This window comes from Trematomus bernacchii, unplaced genomic scaffold (assembly GCF_902827165.1).
Source record: "Trematomus bernacchii unplaced genomic scaffold, fTreBer1.1, whole genome shotgun sequence".
In the NCBI taxonomy this organism is placed as follows: Eukaryota; Metazoa; Chordata; class Actinopteri; order Perciformes; family Nototheniidae; genus Trematomus; species Trematomus bernacchii.
The window spans coordinates 1,203,862-1,226,935 of record NW_022987802.1 but is presented as its reverse complement, the minus strand read 5'-3'; the positions used below and the strand labels follow the sequence as shown (position 1 = coordinate 1,226,935).

The 23,074-nt window shown below is 39.7% G+C and overlaps 1 protein-coding gene and 1 pseudogene across 1 annotated transcript; one reads left to right on the top strand and one right to left on the bottom strand.

The window, feature by feature from the left end:
• Positions 1 to 14,929: 14,929 nt before the first annotated feature.
• LOC117498295 (olfactory receptor 11A1-like) lies at positions 14,930 to 15,850 on the top strand. Its single transcript, XM_034150307.1, has one exon. It carries the CDS (start codon positions 14,930 to 14,932, stop codon positions 15,848 to 15,850), a length of 921 nt encoding a protein of 306 aa, XP_034006198.1.
• Positions 15,851 to 21,707: 5,857 nt separating this feature from the next.
• LOC117498292 lies at positions 21,708 to 22,627 on the bottom strand (annotated as a pseudogene).
• Positions 22,628 to 23,074: the final 447 nt, after the last annotated feature.

Sequence of the window (23,074 nt, the reverse complement as noted above, 5' to 3'; positions counted from 1 at the left end):
TAAATTATAGTGTCCGTCCAAAAATTATTTTTTACAGATAGTGAAAACTACCCTTGAATGATGGGTTAGTAGACTAAACGCTTTAGGAATCCAAAGTACAACATATAATAAGTACCCTGTATCAAGATTGATGCAAAACAAGTGACATTTGACCTTTTTAAAGAGGTTTAGCCAAAACCACCCCACCTCTGAGGTGATTTGGGTGAAAATGTTTTTTTTTTCATATCTCTGGCCCCCCTTGCTCAATTTTGATGGTTGACACCTCTTTCTGACCGTTAGAGCCAATAGAATCGAAGAGGGAGGCTCCCACACACAGACGTTGTGAAGAGAAAAGGTGGGGGCTGCGCGCATGTAAATGTGCAGCAGAGTGGAGGGACATTCTAGCTCTGGCATTTGGAAACTAAAAAGCAGTTTTATTGCTTATGGATTATCAGAAATAATTTCAAAGAGGGCACAGATACATTGGATGAACCTATGGATTAACTGCAGCATCGTTTTTTTATCGTTTTAATGCCATTGAAGACCAGTTTTGACCAAGGTAAGCCATGTTAGCGTTTCTAGCTACTTAGCTCCACATGTTATGATGTACGCTTTCGTTTATAGCGTCGCAAATGTTTATCACTGAGTGTTGAGGTTTTTTACACAGATTCTGTGTCTCCAGGACACCAAAAACGAGTGGTTGGCTGTGCATCTAGGATAAGTAATAAGGGAGTTATTGTGAGTTTAAGTGCCGTTTTAGGTTAATTTTTTTCGCTCGTGGCTAATTCAGAGGCTGAGTGCTAGCATGGTGGGTTTTTTTTTGGAAAAAAAAATTAAAAAGATCAGTTAGCTGAGTTTCTTCCCGTTACATGGATATAAAACATTCATAGTTTTATTAAATATTAAGATTCCTTAGACGTTGTTTCCTGCAAATGACGCGTTTATCCGCCCGGTACCGGGGGGGCCGTGCGTAACAGGTTAAAATGAGAAAAAACGCGGCAGAAGATTAATCCATAGGTTATACCAATGTGTCTGTCACTTTGAACAAATTATTGATAATACATAATTCCATTTTTATGCATAAATCGGAGAAGAAAAATTAGCTGCTAATGGTAGCCACCAGAGGTTAGCGCAGCTTCCGGTTTTGCTACGCGTCTCTCTCACTCCTTATTTGGTAACGTGTGAGTGTATGTGGAACTTTCCCTCGATTCCATTGGCTCTAGCGGTTAAAAAGAGATGTCAATCAGCAAAATCGACCAAGGGGGGCCAAAGATAGGTCAAATCCACCCAAATGACCCCAGAAGTGTTTTTTTTGTGCTAAACCTCTCTAAAAAGGTCAAATGTCACTTGTTTTGCATCAATCTTGATACAGGGTACTTATTATATGTTGTACTTTGGATTCCTAAAGCTTTTAGTCTACTAACCCTCCATTAGTAGTGTGTGAGGCCATATGTACAGACATGTACATGGGACATACAAACAGTGCATCTCATATTGACAAAAAAAAACCTTACTAAACGAGTTTTCTAAAACAAATAAGCCGTTGTAATACACGTGTAGACAACGTCTGCAGAATCATAAATGATCATTACATTGGGGTCATTAAACCATTATTTCGCTAAGCTAAAAAAACATTAAAGTTTTGGATTTTAGTGTAATTCACAAATGTTCCACCAGATGGTGTCACACACACCCAGGGTGAAAAGATAAGATATTTACCCAGGAATAAGTGTCTGAATCATGGGTAAAAGTGTGTTAAAAAGTCGGGGAGCATGTTTCAAATGACAGCAGACTGGTGGTTGTTAGCAGGCTGACACAGTTCACTTGTGTCACACACACCCAGGGTGAACAGATAACATATTTACCCAGGAATAAGTGTCTGAATCATGGGTACATTAGTGGTCAAAGTCGTGGGAAATGTTTTAATTCAGGAGACAGTCATTTAATGAAAACTGGTAGTTCACAATGTGCTATTTCAGCAGAAATAGCAGAATCTAAACATGTGCCAGAACTACAATGCATGTTATCATGCAGTCTTAAACTGGTGAATCTGTTTAAATGCAGGCAGCAGAGTCACTGCTGTTAGCAGGGTCTCAGAGACCCATAGACCCAGAGACCCAGGGTACAGCACCTCACTGTGTTACCCAGAAAACATGGCTCTGATCAGGGCTAAAGTAATGTTATAAACTGGTGAATCTGTTTAAAGGCAGGCAGCAGAGTCACTGCTGTTAGCAGGGTCTCAGAGACCCATAGACCCAGGGTACAGCACCTCGCTGTGTTACCCAGAAAACATGGCTCTGATCAGGGCTAAAGTAATGTTATAAACTGGTGAATCTGTTTAAATGCAGGCAGCAGAGTCACTGCTGTTAGCAGGGTCTCAGAGACCCATAGACCCAGGGTACAGCACCTCGCTGTGTTACCCAGAAAACATGGCTCTGATCAGGGCTAAAGTAATGTTATAAACTGGTGAATCTGTTTAAATGCAGGCAGCAGAGTCACTGCTGTTAGCTTTTAGACAGTGTACATTGGACGACATAGTGTACATAGTGTACATTGGACGACATAAACATACGGAGTTATGGACATACACGTGTCAGTATAGACAGGAAAATGTATATATTAATCATATTTATGTTGTTAAATGTACAAGAAGCTAAAAACAGCAGAATCACTGCTTTAAGCAGGATATCACATTCACAGGCAGAAATACACATACCCAGGGTGAAAAGATAACATATTTACCCAGGAATAAGTGTGCAAAACATGGGTACATTAGTGTTTAAAGTCGTGGGAAATGTTTTAATTCAGGAGGTTTTAAGTGTGGCTTCACTTGTATCACACACCCAGGGCGAAAAGATAACATATTTACCCAGGAATAAGTGTCTGAATCATGGGTACATTAGTGGTCAGAGTCGTGGGAAATGTTTTAATTCAACAGGAGAGGGTAATTCACTTCTTACCCAGTGAACAGGGCTGCAAACATGGCTACATGAGTGTTAAAATACTGTCAAACTCTTTAATTCAGTCATAATAGTCGTTTTTAGGCAGTGTACATTGGACGACATAAACATACGGAGTTATGGACATAAACGTGTCAGTATAGACAGGAAAATGTACATATTAATCATATTTATGTTGTTAAATGTACAAAAAGCTAAAAACAGCTAAATCATTGCTTTAAGCAGGATATCACACTCACAGGCAGAAATACACACACCCAGGGTGAAAAGATAACATATTTACCCAGGAATAAGTGTGCAAAACATGGGTACATTAGTGTTTAAAGTCGTGGGAAATGTTCTAATTCAGGAGGTTTTAAGTGTGGCTTCACTTGTATCACACACCCAGGGTGAAAAGATAACATATTTACCCAGGAATAGGTGTTCAAAACATGGGTACATTAGTGGTCAGAGTTGTGGGAAATGTTTTAATTCAACAGGAGAGGGTAATTCACTTCTTACCCAGTGAACAGGGCTGCAAACATGGCTACATGAGTGTTAAAATACTGTCAAACTCTTTTAATTCAGTCATAATAGTCGTTTTTAAACAGAGTACATTGGACGACATAAACATACAGAGTTATGGACATAAACGTGTCAGTATCTGCAGGTCTCCCTTGAAAAAGAGATCTATGATCTAAATGGGACCATCTGGTTAAATCAAGGTTTGAAATGAAATGAATTGAAAAGTATAGACAAGAAAATGTACATATTAATCATATTTATGTTGTTAAATGTACAAGAAGCTAAAAACAGCAGAGTCACTGCTTTTAGCAGGGTCTCAGAGACCCATAGACCCAGGGTACAGCACCTCGCTGTGTTACCCAGAAAACATGGCTCTGATCAGGGCTAAAGTAATGTTATAAACTGGTGAATCTGTTTAAATGCAGGCAGCAGAGTCACTGCTGTTAGCTTTTAGACAGTGTACATTGGACGACATAGTGTACATAGTGTACATTGGACGACATAAACATACGGAGTTATGGACATACACGTGTCAGTATAGACAGGAAAATGTATATATTAATCATATTTATGTTGTTAAATGTACAAGAAGCTAAAAACAGCAGAATCACTGCTTTAAGCAGGATATCACATTCACAGGCAGAAATACACATACCCAGGGTGAAAAGATAACATATTTACCCAGGAATAAGTGTGCAAAACATGGGTACATTAGTGTTTAAAGTCGTGGGAAATGTTTTAATTCAGGAGGTTTTAAGTGTGGCTTCACTTGTATCACACACCCAGGGTGAAAAGATAACATATTTACCCAGGAATAAGTGTGCAAAACATGGGTACATTAGTGTTTAAAGTCGTGGGAAATGTTTTAATTCAGGAGGTTTTAAGTGTGGCTTCACTTGTATCACACACCCAGGGCGAAAAGATAACATATTTACCCAGGAATAAGTGTCTGAATCATGGGTACATTAGTGGTCAGAGTCGTGGGAAATGTTTTAATTCAACAGGAGAGGGTAATTCACTTCTTACCCAGTGAACAGGGCTGCAAACATGGCTACATGAGTGTTAAAATACTGTCAAACTCTTTTAATTCAGTCATAATAGTCGTTTTTAGGCAGTGTACATTGGACGACATAAACATACGGAGTTATGGACATAAACGTGTCAGTATAGACAGGAAAATGTACATATTAATCATATTTATGTTGTTAAATGTACAAAAAGCTAAAAACAGCTAAATCATTGCTTTAAGCAGGATATCACACTCACAGGCAGAAATACACACACCCAGGGTGAAAAGATAACATATTTACCCAGGAATAAGTGTGCAAAACATGGGTACATTAGTGTTTAAAGTCGTGGGAAATGTTCTAATTCAGGAGGTTTTAAGTGTGGCTTCACTTGTATCACACACCCAGGGTGAAAAGATAACATATTTACCCAGGAATAGGTGTTCAAAACATGGGTACATTAGTGGTCAGAGTCGTGGGAAATGTTTTAATTCAACAGGAGAGGGTAATTCACTTCTTACCCAGTGAACAGGGCTGCAAAACATGGCTACATGAGTGTTAAAATACTGTCAAACTCTTTTAATTCAGTCATAATAGTCGTTTTTAAACAGAGTACATTGGACGACATAAACATACGGAGTTATGGACATAAACGTGTCAGTATCTACAGGTCTCCCTTGAAAAAGAGATCTATGATCTAAATGGGACCATCTGGTTAAATCAAGGTTTGAAATGAAATGAATTGAAAAGTATAGACAAGAAAATGTACATATTAATCATATTTATGTTGTTAAATGTACAAGAAGCTAAAAACAGCAGAGTCACTGCTTTTAGCAGGGTATCAGATACCCATAGACCCAGAGACCCAGGGTACAGCACCTCGCTGTGTTACCCAGAAAACATGGCTCTGATCAGGGCTAAAGTAATGTTATAAACTGGTGAATCTGTTTAAATGCAGGCAGCAGAGTCACTGCTGTTAGCTTTTAGACAGTGTACATTGGACGACATAGTGTACATAGTGTACATTGGACGACATAAACATACGGAGTTATGGACATAAACGTGTCAGTATAGACAGGAAAATGTATATATTAATCATATTTATGTTGTTAAATGTACAAGAAGCTAAAAACAGCAGAATCACTGCTTTAAGCAGGATATCACATTCACAGGCAGAAATACACACACCCAGGGTGAAAAGATAACATATTTACCCAGGAATAAGTGTGCAAAACATGGGTACATTAGTGTTTAAAGTCGTGGGAAATGTTTTAATTCAGGAGGTTTTAAGTGTGGCTTCACTTGTATCACACACCCAGGGCGAAAAGATAACATATTTACCCAGGAATAAGTGTGTAAAACATGGATACATTAGTGTTTAAAGTCGTGGGAAATGTTTTAATTCAGGAGGTTTAAGTGTGGCTTCACTTGTATCACACACCCAGGGCAAAAAGATAACATATTTACCCAGGAATAAGTGTCTGAATCATGGGTACATTAGTGGTCAGAGTCGTGGGAAATGTTTTAATTCAACAGGAGAGGGTAATTCACTTCTTACCCAGTGAACAGGGCTGCAAACATGGCTACATGAGTGTTAAAATACTGTCAAACTCTTTTAATTCAGTCATAATAGTCGTTTTTAGGCAGTGTACATTGGACGACATAAACATACAGAGTTATGGACATAAACGTGTCAGTATAGACAGGAAAATGTACATATTAATCATATTTATGTTGTTAAATGTACAAAAAGCTAAAAACAGCTAAATCATTGCTTTAAGCAGGATATCACACTCACAGGCAGAAATACACACACCCAGGGTGAAAAGATAACATATTTACCCAGGAATAAGTGTGCAAAACATGGGTACATTAGTGTTTAAAGTCGTGGGAAATGTTCTAATTCAGGAGGTTTTAAGTGTGGCTTCACTTGTATCACACACCCAGGGTGAAAAGATAACATATTTACCCAGGAATAGGTGTTCAAAACATGGGTACATTAGTGGTCAGAGTCGTGGGAAATGTTTTAATTCAACAGGAGAGGGTAATTCACTTCTTACCCAGTGAACAGGGCTGCAAACATGGCTACATGAGTGTTAAAATACTGTCAAACTCTTTTAATTCAGTCATAATAGTCGTTTTTAGGCAGTGTACATTGGACGACATAAACATACGGAGTTATGGACATAAACCTGTCAGTATAGACAGGAAAATGTACATATTAATCATATTTATGTTGTTAAATGTACAAGAAGCTAAAAACAGCAGAATCACTGCTTTAAGCAGGATATCACACTCACAGGCAGAAATACACATACCCAAGGTGAAAAGATAACATATTTACCCAGGAATAAGTGTGCAAAACATGGGTACATTAGTGTTTAAAGTCGTGGGAAATGTTCTAAGTCAGGAGGTTTTAAGTGTGGCTTCACTTGTATCACACACCCAGGGTGAAAAGATAACATATTTACCCAGGAATAAGTGTGCAAAACATGGGTACATTAGTGTTTAAAGTAGTGGGAAATGTTTTAATTCAGGAGGTTTTAAGTGTGGCTTCACTTGTATCACACACCCAGGGCGAAAAGATAACATATTTACCCAGGAATAAGTGTCTGAATCATGGGTACATTAGTGGTCAGAGTCGTGGGAAATGTTTTAATTCAACAGGAGAGGGTAATTCACTTCTTACCCAGTGAACAGGGCTGCAAAAATGGCTACATGAGTGTTAAAATACTGTTAAACTCTTTTAATTCAGTCATAATAGTCGTTTTTAAACAGAGTACATTGGACGACATAAACATACGGAGTTATGGACATAAACGTGTCAGTATCTGCAGGTCTCCCTTGAAAAAGAGATCTATGATCTCAATGGGACCATCTGTTTAAATCAAGGTTTGAAATGAAATGAAATGAAAAGTATAGACAAGAAAATGTACATATTAATCATATTTATGTTGTTAAATGTACAAGAAGCTAAAAACAGCAGAATCACTGCTTTTAGCAGGGTATCAGATACCCATAGACCCAGAGACCCAGGGTACAGCACCTCGCTGTGTTACCCAGAAAACATGGCTCTGATCAGGGCTAAAGTAATGTTATAAACTGGTGAATCTGTTTAAATGCAGGCAGCAGAGTCACTGCTGTTAGCTTTTAGACAGTGTACATTGGACGACATAGTGTACATAGTGTACATTGGACGACATAAACATACGGAGTTATGGACATAAACGTGTCAGTATAGACAGGAAAATGTATATATTAATCATATTTATGTTGTTAAATGTACAAGAAGCTAAAAACAGCAGAATAACTGCTTTAAGCAGGATATCACACTCACAGGCAGAAATACACACACCCAGGGTGAAAAGATAACATATTTACCCAGGAATAAGTGTGCAAAACATGGGTACATTAGTGTTTAAAGTCATGGGAAATGTTTTAATTCTGGAGGTTTTAAGTGTGGCTTCACTTGTATCACACACCCAGGGTGAAAAGATAACATATTTACCCAGGAATAAGTGTGTAAAACATGGATACATTAGTGTTTAAAGTCGTGGGAAATGTTTTAATTCAGGAGGTTTTAAGTGTGGCTTCACTTGTATCACACACCCAGGGTGAAAAGATAACATATTTACCCAGGAATAAGTGTCTGAATCATGGGTACATTAGTGGTCAGAGTCGTGGGAAATGTTTTAATTCAACAGGAGAGGGTAATTCACTTCTTACTCAGTGAACAGGGCTGCAAACATGGCTACATGAGTGTTAAAATACTGTCAAACTCTTTTAATTCAGTCATAATTGTAGTTTCTAGACAGTGTACATTGGACGACATAAACATACGGAGTTATGGACATAAATGTGTCAGTATAGACAGGAAAATGGACATATTAATCATATTTAAGTTGTTAAATGTACAAGAAGCTAAAAACAGCAGAATCACTGCTTTAAGCAGGATATCACACTCACAGGCAGAAATACACACACCCAGGGTGAAAAGATAACATATTTACCCAGGAATAGGTGTGCAAAACATGGGTACATTAGTGGTCAGAGTCGTGGGAAATGTTTTAATTCAACAGGAGAGGGTAATTCACTTCTTACCCAGTGAATAGGGCTGCAAACATGGCTACATGAGTGTAACAATACTGTCAAACTCTTTTAATTCAGTCATAATAGTAGTTTCTAGACAGTGTACATTGGACGACATAAACATACGGAGTTATGGACATAAATGTGTCAGTATAGACAGGAAAATGGAGATATTAATCATATTTAAGTTGTTAAATGTACAAGAAGCTAAAAACAGCAGAATCACTGCTTTAAGCAGGATATCACACTCACAGGCAGAAATACACACACCCAGGGTGAAAAGATAACATATTTACCCAGGAATAAGTGTGCAAAACATGGGTACATTAGTGTTTAAAGTCGTGGGAAATGTTCTAATTCAGGAGGTTTTAAGTGTGGCTTCACTTGTATCACACACCCAGGGCGAAAAGATACCATATTTACCCAGGAAAAAGTGTCTGAATCATGGGTACATTAGTGGTCAGAGTCGTGGGAAATGTTTTAATTCAACAGGAGAGGGTAATTCACTTCTTACCCAGTGAACAGGGCTGCAAACATGGCTACATGAGTGTTAAAATACTGTCAAACTCTTTTAATTCAGTCATAATAGTTGTTTTTAAACAGAGTACATTGGACGACATAAACATACGGCGTTATGGACATAAACGTGTCAGTATCTGCAGGTCTCCTTTGAAAAAGAGATTGATGATCTCAATGGGACCATCTGGTTAAATCAATGTTTGAAATTAAATTAAATGAAAAGTATAGACAAGAAAATGTACATATTAATCATATTTATGTTGTTCAATGTACAAGAAGCTAAAAACAGCAGAATCACTGCTTTTAGCAGGGTATCAGATACCCATAGACCCAGAGACCCAGGGTACAGCACCTCGCTGTGTTACCCAGAAAACATGGCTCTGATCAAGGCTAAATTAATGTTATAAACTGGTGAATCTTTTTAAATGCAGGCAGCAGAGTCACTGCTGTTAGCAGGGTCTCAGAGACCCATAGACCGAGAGAACCAGGGTACAGCACCTCGCTGTGTTACCCAGAAAACATGGCTCTGATCAGGGCTAAAGTAATGTTATAAACGGGTGAATCTGTTTAAATGCAGGCAGCAGAGTCACTGCTATTAGAAGGGTCTCAGCGACACATAGACCCAGGGTGAAAAGATAACATGTTTACCCCGCTAAAGTGTTAAAAACATGGGTATATTAGTGCTCAAACTCGATTAAACTGTTTTAATTCCGGAGGTTTTAAGTGTTGGTTCACTCGTCTCACACACCCAGAGTGAAAAGATAACATGTTTACCCCGCTAAAGAGTTAAAAACATGGGAATATTAGTGCTCAAACTCGATTGAACTGTTTTAATTCAAATATTTACAGACATCACAGGTCCATCAAACTTGGTATATTTACACTTTGTACCCGTTGGAACACACCCACGAAGTTTGGGGGTTGTGCACCCTTGTTTACCATATTAACCTATTTATCATCCATAATAGTGTGTTTTTCAGACTTAACAACATTTTTACAAATGTTATAAATTAGTCTAGAGCTCCATCTATTGTAATTTGAGTGTATTACACGTCTGTCTATGGAACGCGAGTTTTGCGCCATTTGAGTGGAGTAAACTGATATGCAGCTGGAGTAACATGTACATTGAGACGCATTTTGACATATCATCATCACTTTCAATGTTAACCTTGTACATGGGAGGCACAATTCGCTTACCTCACCTATGGTCATGAAGGATGGGTCATGACCGAAAGAACGAGATCGCGGATACAAGCGGCCGAGATCGGTTTTCTCCGCAGGGTGGCTGGTGTCTCCCTTAGGGATAAGGTGAGAGGTTCAGTCATCCGGGAGGGACTCGGAGTTGAACCGCTCCTCCTTCGCGTCGAAAGGAGCCAGTTGAGGTGGTTCGGGCAACTAGTAAGGATGCCACCTGGGCGCCTCCCTAGGGAGGTGTTCCAGGCACGTCCAGCTGGGAAGAGACCAAGGGGTAGACCTAGGACCAGGTGGAGAGATTATATCTCTTTGCTGGCCTGGGAGCACCCTGGGATCCCCCAGTCAGAGCTGGTTGATGTGGCCAGGGAAAGGAAAGTTTGGGGCTCTCTGCTGGAACTGATACCTCCGCGACCCGACCACGGATAAGCGGGAGAGGTCACGAGTTGACTGATTGGCTCTGAAGCAGGAAGAGCTGTAGGCCTTGTTGTTGTTGCCTGTGTGCTGCTCAAGGCTTTATCGAGATGAAACAGTCTTGCCTTGTTGTCGTTTCGATGGAAATTAATGCCGTGTTCTTTCAGGAAATGTTGAAGTTGGATGACTTTCCACTTCCTGATTTCGAGCTCCGTTTCAGAACGCAGATTCGTCCGAGAGGCGCGTTGAGTGTGCCGAGGTGAATGAGGCAGGCTGCCGGAGGTGGGAGGATTGGTGCTGGCTATGCCTGTTGTGGGCCCGATCTTTGGCGGAGGAGACGAGGCCTGGGATATATATGGAGTTGGAGATATTTCGTTGGGGGCGCTTGAGGGGAAGTGACGGCTGGTGTTTGGGATACTCACTTCTGAGCGTGAGCGGCTCCGTTCGGAAGCTTGGCTGTGAGCCGACTGCTGTGCCGTAGATGGCGGATGGCCGGTTTCGAAAAGATCGTTTCATAGATCTTCATCTGACTCCGGCAGGTTGACCAGCAACTCGGGATCCATGGTGAGTTTAAAGCTTTAGTCGTAGCGTTTAGAGAATGTTGAACCGTGACGACGCGAGGCGTGAATCGCGGGCTGCCTGTCTGTCTCTGAGAGAATAGAGACAGGCGATGGCCGGATGTTTGGCTGGGTATAAATAGAGTTTACCGTGATTAGAGATGGGGTTCAGGCGTGGCCATGCTCCTGAACCTAGGTTAACAAATTAACTTCATTTATTGCACATCAGGGGTATTCCAGTCCAGTGGCGGCTGGTGCATCTTTCTCCAGGGGGGCCTCTACCAAAATGTAAGCAAACGTATACACAAACTCAAAAAATACAGTAGGCCTATGTCATATTACAACGCAGGGCTAGCTCAAAGGCACACAGCACTTGATACAGTCTATTATTTGAGTGCCTGTTTTTGTCAACCTCCTTATTATGCTTACTGATCCCTATCCTGTAGCCTTCATTGGACAGCTGTGTTTACTTTCCTAAACATGGCTAGTCACATACATGTGACTCTAGTTTTAGTTTTTCTGATATGTGCTTTAAGTCACTCACATCTGTCTGGATCCATGCTGGGTCTGGTCCATAGACTGGTCTGATCCTGACGTTTGAAAAGGGAGTCAGGGGAAGCTAAACATAGCACTGGTGTTGCTCTAGGTAAAAGAGAAAGGTAAAAAGAGCACGTACACTGCCTTCCTCTGTCCTTAACTCCTGCCTATGTCCGGCTGATCAGGTCTGAGCTCTTTTACTCTCAGCTTTCCCTCCAGTGTCCTCCTCTCAAAGGGTGTTTCTTTAAGTGATTAAACATCATTTACCTTCTCCATATTCGCTATCTAGTTTTGTTTACACTCCGTCTCCGTCTAACTCTCTCTCATTCAAACGTCAATCACTCACTCTGGCGCTCCTGCTGCCCCCTATCTGTTGTATTGAAGAGCTGCTCCTATCTGTTGCATTGAAGGGCTGCTCCTATCTGTTGAAGAGCTGCTCCTATCTGTTGCATTGAAGAGCTGCTCCTATCTGTTGAAGAGCTGCTCCTATCTGTTGCATTGAAGAGCTGCTCCTATCTGTTGAAGAGCTGCTCCTATCTGTTGTACTGAAGAGCTGCTCCTCATTTCATTTCAAACCTTTATTTATCCAGGTGTATCCCATTGAAATCATTGATCTCTTTTTCAAGGGAGACCTGCTCAAGTAGGTTCCACATGAAACATTAAAACATAAACAGAACAACAAAAAGGACATCATACAGCATCATTACAGGGATTACAATTTACAATACCTATCCACATGAACAGGTACCAACAGCTTCCGATTGAGTAGCATCCAACCGAGCTTTAAAAACATTTAGTGGCACCAGATTGCTCAGTTTCCATTTCAATTGCAGACTATTCCAAGACAGTGGAGCTGCGCATCTAAAAGCTATCTTCCCTAAGACAATCCTAGCAGTTGGCACATTTAATAAAACCACAGCATGCGATCTCAGGCAGTAGCCACTTACAATTCGCCGTGAGATCAGGGAGCAGATGTAGGATGGAAGTTTCCCTAACATGGCTTTGTATATAAAAATGTACCAGTGACTGAGCCTCCGTACAGTTAGCGAAGGCAAACCAGCCCTTGCATACAGGGTACAGTGATGGGTTAATACTTTACAGTTTGTCACAAATCTCAGTGCACTGTGATACGCAGCATCTAACTTGACCAGGCAATTGGCAGGTGCATTCATATAAATCAAATCACCATAGTCCAGCACAGGTCAAAAGGTCACAGTGACTAGCCTTGTCCTGGCCTCGAGCGAGAAACAGGATTTGTTCCTGTAGAAGAAACCTAGCCTAACCCTCAGTTTTTTAAGCAGGTTATTGACATGACGTTTAAAAGTGAGACATTCATCAAGCCAGATACCAAGGTATTTGTAACAGGTAACCACTTCAAGTTTTATTCCTTGCGTAGTTACAATATCTAAAACAGTCTCTGGAGTCTTTTTAGCTTTTGAAAAGAGCATTACCTTGGTTTTATCAACATTTAAAAGAAGCTTTAGTTCAGAGAGCTGAGTCTGAATAATGTTAAAAACAGCTTGCAATTCAACAACAGCCTCCTTAATCGAGGGACCTGCACAGTACATCACGGTATCGTCCGCATAAAAATGTAAGGTTGCTCCATCGACATTTTCACCTAAACTATTGATGTAGATGGAGAATAAAAGTGGACCTAAAACCGAACCTTGAGGAACACCATTAGTAATGTTTAACCACTCTGAAGACAGCCCATCAAAATGAACACATTGGGACCTTTCAGAGAGGTAGTTCACAAACCACCCCACTGCATGGCTGGATATGCCAATACTGAGTAGCCTCTGCTTTAAGATGCGATGATCGACAGTATCAAACGCTTTGGACAGGTCAATAAATAGAGCTGCACAACTCTGCTTATTATCTAAAATGCTCGCCACATCATTCACCACTTTCATTGTGGCAGTGATGGTGCTATGTTGCTTTCTGAAGCCTATCTGTTGCATTGAAGAGCTGCTCCTATCTGTTGCATTGAAGAGCTGCTCCTATCTGTTGAAGAGCTGCTCCTATCTGTTGTACTGAAGAGCTGCTCCTATCTGTTGAAGAGCTGCTCCTATCTGTTGAAGAGCTGCTCCTATCTGTTGAAGAGCTGCTCCTATCTGTTGTACTGAAGAGCTGCTCCTATCTGTTGAAGAGCTGCTCCTATCTGTTGTACTGAAGAGCTGCTCCTATCTGTTGTACTGAAGAGCTGCTCCTATCTGTTGCATTGAAGAGCTGCTCCTATCTGTTGCATTGAAGAGCTGCTCCTATCTGTTGCATTGAAGAGCTGCTCCTATCTGTTGCATTGAAGAGGTACGGACTGCGCATGCACCACTTATAACGAGAGTCAATGGGCAAAGATTTCTGCGCCCCAAGCAGGAAACACTCATAAGTAACTTTAGACATCGTAAAACAATTGTAATCTATATTTGATCGTAGATTATACATTTTACTGACACCAACTACATGATATGTACCTTCAAAATGTATGCAATTAAATAAAATTAAAGTATTTTTTAATGACTAGAATGTGGGAAGAGGTGGGGCGGCCGCCACTGTTCCAGTCCATGTGTGTGGGGCTAGCTTAGCGGAGGTGACTTGAAGTCTGGTAGCTCTGTGTACAAATGTGCAAAATAATTTGAGGGTTGTGTGAAAATATAAAAGGAAAAATCTTGTGTAAATCAAAGATGCACAGAAATATTTAGCTGTATAAGTTTTGACCTGTATGAAGACGGAACGTTTGTAGATACAGCTTTGGGTCTCCAGAAAATTTGCTCAGAAAAAATAAAGTGAAAAGTAACAAATAAAATAATAAAAATCTTGATCTCTAACTGCTTTTAGCATTTTATTCTTCCATACCTGCATTTGTTTTGCCACCCCGCAAAAAACAACCCCCCCCCCCCCCCCCCCCCCCCCCCCCCCCCGCCCTCCCTGTTGGTGTCCACGTGCCTCTAGAGTTTCATTCATTTGTTTACAAGTTGGTCAGATCTTTGTGAAAAGTTTTAGTGAGATCTGTCGAGGGTGAAGAATCTGATAAAGAAGAATCCACAGAGCGGAGCTGTTCACTTTCTGAGGTGCAGGTTACTTTACATGTAACATTTCAAACAGGTTGTATGTTTTCATATCTTAATTCATGTATACTGTTAACATAATCTGCCTTGTTTTATACAAACTATTAATGGCTGGTGAATATAATGTGACATATATAACTCTTGATGGGCATGTGGAAGTGCAGAGATATAGATATCTTTATTTTGTGATCATGTTTACTGCATATGTTCTGATCATCTGCAGTAATTCCACTATTGTGTGCATCATTGTTTTACACAGAAACCTCCATGAGCCTATGTACATATTCATTACAGCTTTATTGATTAACTCTGTTCTGTTCAGCTCTGCTATCTATCCAAAGCTTCTGATTGACTTTTTATCAGAGAAACAGATCATATCTTATCAAGCCTGTCTGTTTCAGTGGTTTCTTTATTACTCTTTAGGCGGTTCAGAATTCCTCCTGTTGGCAGCAATGGCCTATGACAGATATGTGTCTATATGTAAACCTCTGCAATATCCAAATATCATGAGAAAAAGAACTGTTAAAATACTCCTGATCCTAACTTGGCTTCTGCCTGCTTGTCAGTCTTCAGTACCTATTTTAGTGAGTGCTAACAAAAAACTCTGTCACTTTCATTTGAAAGGAATCATTTGCAACAGCATGGTTCAAAAACTTCTCTGTGTGACATCAAGACTGCTGAATATATACGGCTTGGCTGTTCTCGTAACTACATTAATTTGTCCCGTACTTTTCATTCTTTTCACATACATCAGGATAGTTATAGTTTGCTATAGAAGCAGTCAGGAGGTCAGGAGGAAAGCTGCACAGACCTGTTTACCCCATCTGCTGGTTCTCATTAACTTTACTTGTTTGTGTGCTTATGATGTACTTTTACTTCGACTTGAAACTGATTTTCCCAAAACTGTACGTTTAATCATGTTTTTACAAACATTGTTGTATCATCCTCTCTTTAATCCCATCATATATGGTCTGAAAATGAAGGAAATTTATAAACAGCTGAAGAGATTGTTCTGCAAACGTGTCTAATGCGTCACAACTGATAACTGAGTTCAGTGATGCTGTTGTGTCATAATAATGCAGGGATGTGATTTATTTGATCATTGCACATTAGTTAATGTGAGGATTTGTTTCAGTAATGCAGATGCACACTTTAGAGCAAACTTAACTTCATCAAGGTAATAAAAGATAACGGAGCAATATTTAAGTTTTTCAAAACTCCTGATGAGGTCAACACTCCAGCAGCAGTAACTAAATCATGCTTTTCTGCTTCTGTCCTTACTCACAACATAGCACACCTTATGTATTCTTTTGTTCACTGTGAAATTGCAGAAATGGAACCCTGTTCTTTCATATTTTAAATCTTATTTTCTGCCTTTATTGTCACATAATAAATGTCATCGTAACCTCTTAAAAGCAAGACGGTGTGCTTTAAACTTTAATTTAGTGCCCTGCCAGACAAAGCGGATTCAAATTGTTTCTAAATAAATCAATAAACAACTTAATTTCCAGCATTCATATATATGCATCAAAAGTCTTGCCAACTTTAAATGTAAAACAAAATATGTAGGCAAAAGTTGACAGTTTCAACTATAACAATATAACAGAAATGTGGTTAGGCTCTTATATGTCCTCTTATGCTATCCAGCTATATTCATTTAAAACATTTGACTACTTGTGCATGTACGCATAGCTTGGTCCGCTTTTGGTAGTTTCTCCTATAATCTCTTGCAGGTAATGGGGGGATTCCTTTGCAAGGTGTAATTATCAACACTGCTCTCTTGTGTTCACTGTTTAGTATTGACACTGGACACCAGGCCTGGAAACATTCTCTTTCCCACTGCTTTAACTCGCAGTATGGTCACCGGCATGGTGTCACTTTGTGTGGAAAGGAGGTGGGGACACTTCTTTTCAGATAAAAAACAACTAGTGTATTGCGTGCTTATGGTGCATAGGCTTACTATTTGTTAGCAACACCATTATGAATCCTGAATACCTGTCTTCCCTCTTTAATGTTGCAAACCCGACTCAACTGATTGTTATGTACAAAGAGAGAACATGTAAATGCATGGTGTCACTTATGGGGTAAACAGACCTGACCAACATAACACACCTTATTTATTATATGGTCATTCTGAAATGTACTTGTTTTTGTGTCTCTCGTTTATGTCTTCATTTAATATTGGTCAAAAATGAACATGTTAATTGTAATTTGGTGCCCTGAGTCGATTACATTTTATTGAAGAAAACAAATAAACAACATAAACAATATTGTCCTTGTGGTCAAATTATTATTATTATTTTAATGAGTAATAATCCCCACTTAACATATCACTTACAAAACGTAGCTAGCAATTGTACGAGGACTCCTCATCCGTCTCATGAGATAAACTAACCCTCATGAGATAAACATCTCACCAGCCTTTGTTTATGTTTATTGTTGTATTATTGTTGCCTTAATGCATTCATTTACAGTGACAATCTCTTTGTTTATGTACAGGACAACAGAACATTCAGGCAGTAGGTGATGATTGAAATTGTAAGCATGATGATATTTCATTACATATTGAAAAAGCAAAGACTCACATGGCAGTAGACTGTGTTGTCCATTGAATATCTTAAAGCAGGGGTGTACAAACTACGGCCCGGGGGCCAAATGCGGCCCATAGTCCATTTTGTATTGGCCCGCAGCAAATTCTAAAAGTATAATGGAATCTGGACCCCACCTGAAACTTGTGCTTGTTTTATATTTTACATCTTAAATATATTACATGTGTTAATAAGCCACATTTTCAAATAAATTCAGTCAATTAAAGTTGAAAACATTTTCAAACTAATCTTAGTTGATGAAAAAAAAGCCCAATAACTGATTTGCAGAACAAGCTTGAAATAGACCCTTCATATCTCCCCTTATTATGAGCTGTGGGGTGCCTCAGGGCTTCATATTGGGATCCTTCCTTTTCTCACTTTCAAACTTGACTTGACTTATTATCAGCAATCTGAGGCTTCTGTTTTAAGGGATGAGCTACCAACACAATAAAGTAAACCCTCTGGAGAGCTGAGTAAATGAGACTGCTTGTTTTCTTAAAGCATATTAAACTATCGAGCATAATTTACCTACATTTGATTGATTTAGCTAATTTATAACTTAACTTATGAGGCAATATACCTCACCTCTAGTGGGGGGCCCAACACTTTGGACACCCCTGTCTTATATCATCATTATATTTTTCTTATAGTTACAAAGGATACATGGTTCACAGCACACTTTTAAAACACATAATTAATACAGTAAGAACAGCAAATGGTAAAACATTACAATTGTATTGAGGGGCCAAACACAAAACTCTCAGATCAAGAAGAAAGAAGACAGGTGGATCAAGTGCAGCCAAAGTGGGATTTTATTCAATGCAGAAACATATACAGGCCAACATTACAAAATCCTGCCTCTCTGTGTTCAGATGTTCTTGTATAGCTTTTACTTAAAGTGGACCTATCATGCTATATTTAAAGGGGACCTATCATGCAAAATGCACTTTTGTACGTCTTTTATACATGAATATGTGTCCCCGGTGTTCCAGGGAACTCACCAAGTGTCAGAAAACACAACCCTCTCTATTTTCCTCCATACCCAAATCTCTAAAAAAGGGGCTGCAACAGATCTGATAAAAACTGATCCAGATTTGAACACTGTCCTGACATCAGGACGGTGGCGCTACGGCTATTGGGCCAACTCCACCAATCAGGAGGAGACAGCCACGGCCATTGCCGTTCGAAAGCGCTGGAGACGCTGTAGTACATATGCCAGGCCTGTAGATGGTGCTGTTCTCACTGAATCTGCCCTTGCAGAGCAGAGCTAAAAAAAAGTGCAAATTGAGCGAAATGAGGCATGGCTAAAATGCATGATCTGTTTGGTATTTTGAAAAGAAAAAAGTATAAATATGCCTTATATAGGTAGGGTCCTACACTATATTATTCAAATATAGCATGATAGGTCCACTTTAAATGATATATTGTAGGGCCATACCTATATAAGGTATATTTATACGTTTCTGTTTTCAAAATACCAAACAGATCCTGCATTTTAGCCATGCCTCATTTCGCTCTATGTGCTGTTTGCTGTCTACGGGTCTGATTCTGCTGACCACGCCCCCCTGCAGGAGAGGTGAGCCGTGCTCTGATCAGCTGCTGGGCTGTCAGAAGAGGGGGAGAAAAAGAGATCTCCGTCCTCCGTGTTTTATTATATAGTCGTTATTCATTTGTTTTAAAGCTCAATAAATAACAAAGAAGACCTTTGACCGGCACTTTTCTAATTTTGTCCGGAAGATTTAAACTTTAACGGACATCTTGACCGGCGAAACAAACTGAAACTGAATCTCTGCCGCACGGTCCCCTCGTTCCTTGGAAGAGGCGGAGAGGTGGGTGTTTGTCATCTGCTGATGGACTAACCGGAGAGAATTACAGTGCTTGCCTCGACGGGGAGGGATTGCATTGAATTAAAGCAGCGGGAGCAAACGTTGCCTCGGGGAGGGAGAAAGAAAGCCACAGCGGAGAATAAACAGAAGGGTAACCATGGTAACTATGGGCGGGAAGTCTTCTTCGCTGCTTTTGTGGCAGACTACAGCGCCACTTACAGGCCTGGCATATGTACTACAGCGTCTCCAGCGCTTTCGAATGGCAATGGCCGTGTCTGTCTCCTCCTGATTGGTGGAGTTGGCCCAATAGCCGTAGCGCCACCGTCCTGACGTCAGGACAGTGTTCAAATCTAGAGATTTGGGTATGGAGGAAAATAGAGAGGGTTGTGTTTTCTGACACTTGGTGAGTTCCCTGGAACACCGGGGACACATATTCATGTATAAAAGACGTACAAAAGTGCATTTTGCATGATAGGTCCCCTTTAAGATTGTATTTACCAACATAATTCTTAATATTGTCTCTAATGATATCAGAGTCATACAGGCAATGTGTGACGTCCCCGAACACCTTCCACACTACACAATCCTAATTGTAATCTTCACAAACATAGGAAACACAATCTAACTTGGTCAACATATTCCTTTTATATTTCAGCAGCAGGTGTCAGCCCAGATCACAGACTGGACGGGAGTAATAGGAGTTGGCCAGAGCGAATCAGGCAGCAAATCCTCAGGGAATGCTGAAAAATAATCCAGAAAACACATATGGGAAACATGGGGGCATCAGTAGCTCAGTCTTTAGGGACTTGGCCTGGGAACCGAAGGATCGCTAGTACATGAAACGTTAACGAGTAACTTTGATGGAAACTTTAACAAGACAACATTGCCATGAACTGACACAGAACACTGGAGAAGACAGCAGTGGTTCATTTGCACAAGAGAACATGTACAGTCTGGAGAGCGGTTCGTCCATTCACTCACTGTCGCTGTATTTCTGGGGACCAAAGTGGTGTAATCTGCAGAGATATAGAAAACAGAAAGAGCAAACATTGCTTCAGCTTTGCAGCAGTAGAGCACAGGCACTGCACTAGTCATCAAAAGATTAATGTAAACTCAAAAGAATTGCCCCTTAGCCTACTTATTCCAAAATGACCCCAAAACATGATGTGCTGATCAGAAACGTTAACAAACTCTTGACACAGTCTCTTCTTGTCCAAGTTTTACATGTTCTCTCTTTGTACATAACAATCAGTTGAGTCGGGTTTGCAACATTAAAGAGGGAAGACAGGTATTCAGGATTCATAATGGTGTTGCTAACAAATAGTAAGCCTATGCACCATAAGCACGCAATACACTAGTTGGTTTTTATCTGAAAAGAAGTGTCCCCACCTCCTTTCCACACAAAGTGACACCATGCCGGTGACCATACTGCGAGTTAAAGCAGTGGGAAAGGGAATGTTTCCAGGCCTGGTGTCCAGTGTCAATACTAAACAGTGAACACAAGAGAGCGGTGTTGATAATTACACCTTGCAAAGGAATCCCCCCATTACCTGCAAGAGATTATAGGAGAAACTACCAAAAGCGGACCAAGCTATGCGTACATGCACAAGTAGTCAAATGTTTTAAATGAATATAGCTGGATAGCATAAGAGGACATATAAGAGCCTAACCACATTTCTGTTATATTGTTATAGTTGAAACTGTCAACTTTTGCCTACATTTTTTGTTTTACATTTAAAGTTGGCAAGACTTTTGATGCATACAAATGAATGCTGGAAATTAAGTGTTCAAGACTTTTTTCTGTTTTTTAAACATACGGATAAAATACAACAAATATAGAAACGAGAGACATATTTCAAATGTTGATTGAAACCTTGAGGCCGATGAGTATGATCATCCTCTTTAAATAACTTACAGATTGTGAACTATACTTAATGTGAGCATGATAGAAACACATGCAAACAACAGTCATTTGACGGCAACAACACTATGATCTTTGTTGTTTATTGATTTATTTAGAAACAATTTGAATCCGCTTTGTCTGGCAGGGCACTAAATTAAAGTTTAAAGCACACCGTCTTGCTTTTAAGAGGTTACGATGACATTTATTATGTGACAATAAAGGCAGAAAATAAGATTTCAAATATGAAAGAACAGGGTTCCATTTCTACAATTTCACAGTGAACAAAAGAATAAATAAGGTGTGCTATGGTGTGAGTAAGGACAGAGAAGCAGAAAAGCATGATTTAGTTACAGCTGCTGGAGTGTTGACCTCATCAGGAGTTTTGAAAACTTAAATATTGCTCCGTTATCTTTTATTACCTTGATGAAGTTAAGTTTGCTCTAAAGTGTGCATCTGCATTACTGAAACAAATCCTCACATTAACTAATGTGCAATGATCAAATAAATCACATCCCTGCATTATTATGACACAACAGCATCACTGAACTCAGTTATCAGTTGTGACGCATTAGACACGTTTGCAGAACAATCTCTTCAGCTGTTTATAAATTTCCTTCATTTTCAGACCATATATGATGGGATTAAAGAGAGGATGATACAACAATGTTTGTAAAGACATTATTAAACGTACAGTTTTAGGAAAATCAGTTTCAAGTCGAAGTAAAAGTACATCATAAGCACCCAAACAAGTGAAGTTAATGAGAACCAGCAGATGGGGTAAACAGGTCTGTGCAGCTTTCCTCCTGACCTCCTGACTGCTTCTATAGCAAACTATAACTATCCTGATGTATGTGAAAAGAATGAAGAGCACGGGACAAATTACTGCAGTTACGAGAACAGCCAAGCCGTATATATTCAGCAGTCTTGATGTCACACAATACAGTTTTTGAACTGTGCTGTTGCAAATTATTCCTTCAAATTCAATTTACAGAGTTTTTTGTTAGCAAACACTATCATCGGTACTGAAACCTGACAAGCAGGCAGAAGCCAAGCTAGGATCAGGAACATTTTAACAGTTGTTTTTCTCATGATATTTGGATATTGCAGAGGTTTACATATAGACACATATCTGTCATAGGCCATTGCTGCCAACAGGAGGAATTCTGAACAGCATAGAGAGTAGTAAATAAACCACTGAAACAGACAGGCTGAATGAGATATGATCTGTTTCTCTGATAAAAAGTCAATCAGAAGCTTTGGATAGATAGCAGAGCTGAACAGAACAGAGTTAATCAACAAAGCTGCAATGAACATGTACATGGGCTCATGGAGGTTTCTGTGTAAAACAATGATGCACACAATAGTGGAATTACTGCAGATGATCAGAACATATGCAGTAAACATGATCACAAAATAAAGATATCTATATCTCTGCACTTCCACATGCCCATCAAGAGTTATATATGTCACATTATATTCACCAGCCATTAATAGTTTGTATAAAACAAGGCAGATTATGTTAACAGTATACATGAATTAAGATATGAAAACATACAACCTGTTTGAAAATGTTACATGTAAAGTAACCTGCACCTCAGAAAGTGAACAGCTCCGCTCTGTGGATTCTTCTTTATTATCTTGTGGTCCGTCAAACACAGAGAAACAGAAACTGGACCTTGATCTGTTTGAATCGTTGGGATATTTTTAACACACAATGTACCCTCTGTGGATCTAAAATCTCCAAAGAAAGAGCTCCTCCCATGTAAACACATTAATCAAACTCTAGAGGCCTGAACCTTTGAGTCTTGGTGGGCCATGGGAAGTCGTAAAACTGTACACATGGAGTGTGGTGTCAGAAGGGCTGCAGTTACTACCAAAGCAAAAACGGAAGGAGTTTGAGGAGGTCATAGAGAAGTACATTGATAGGGTCATATC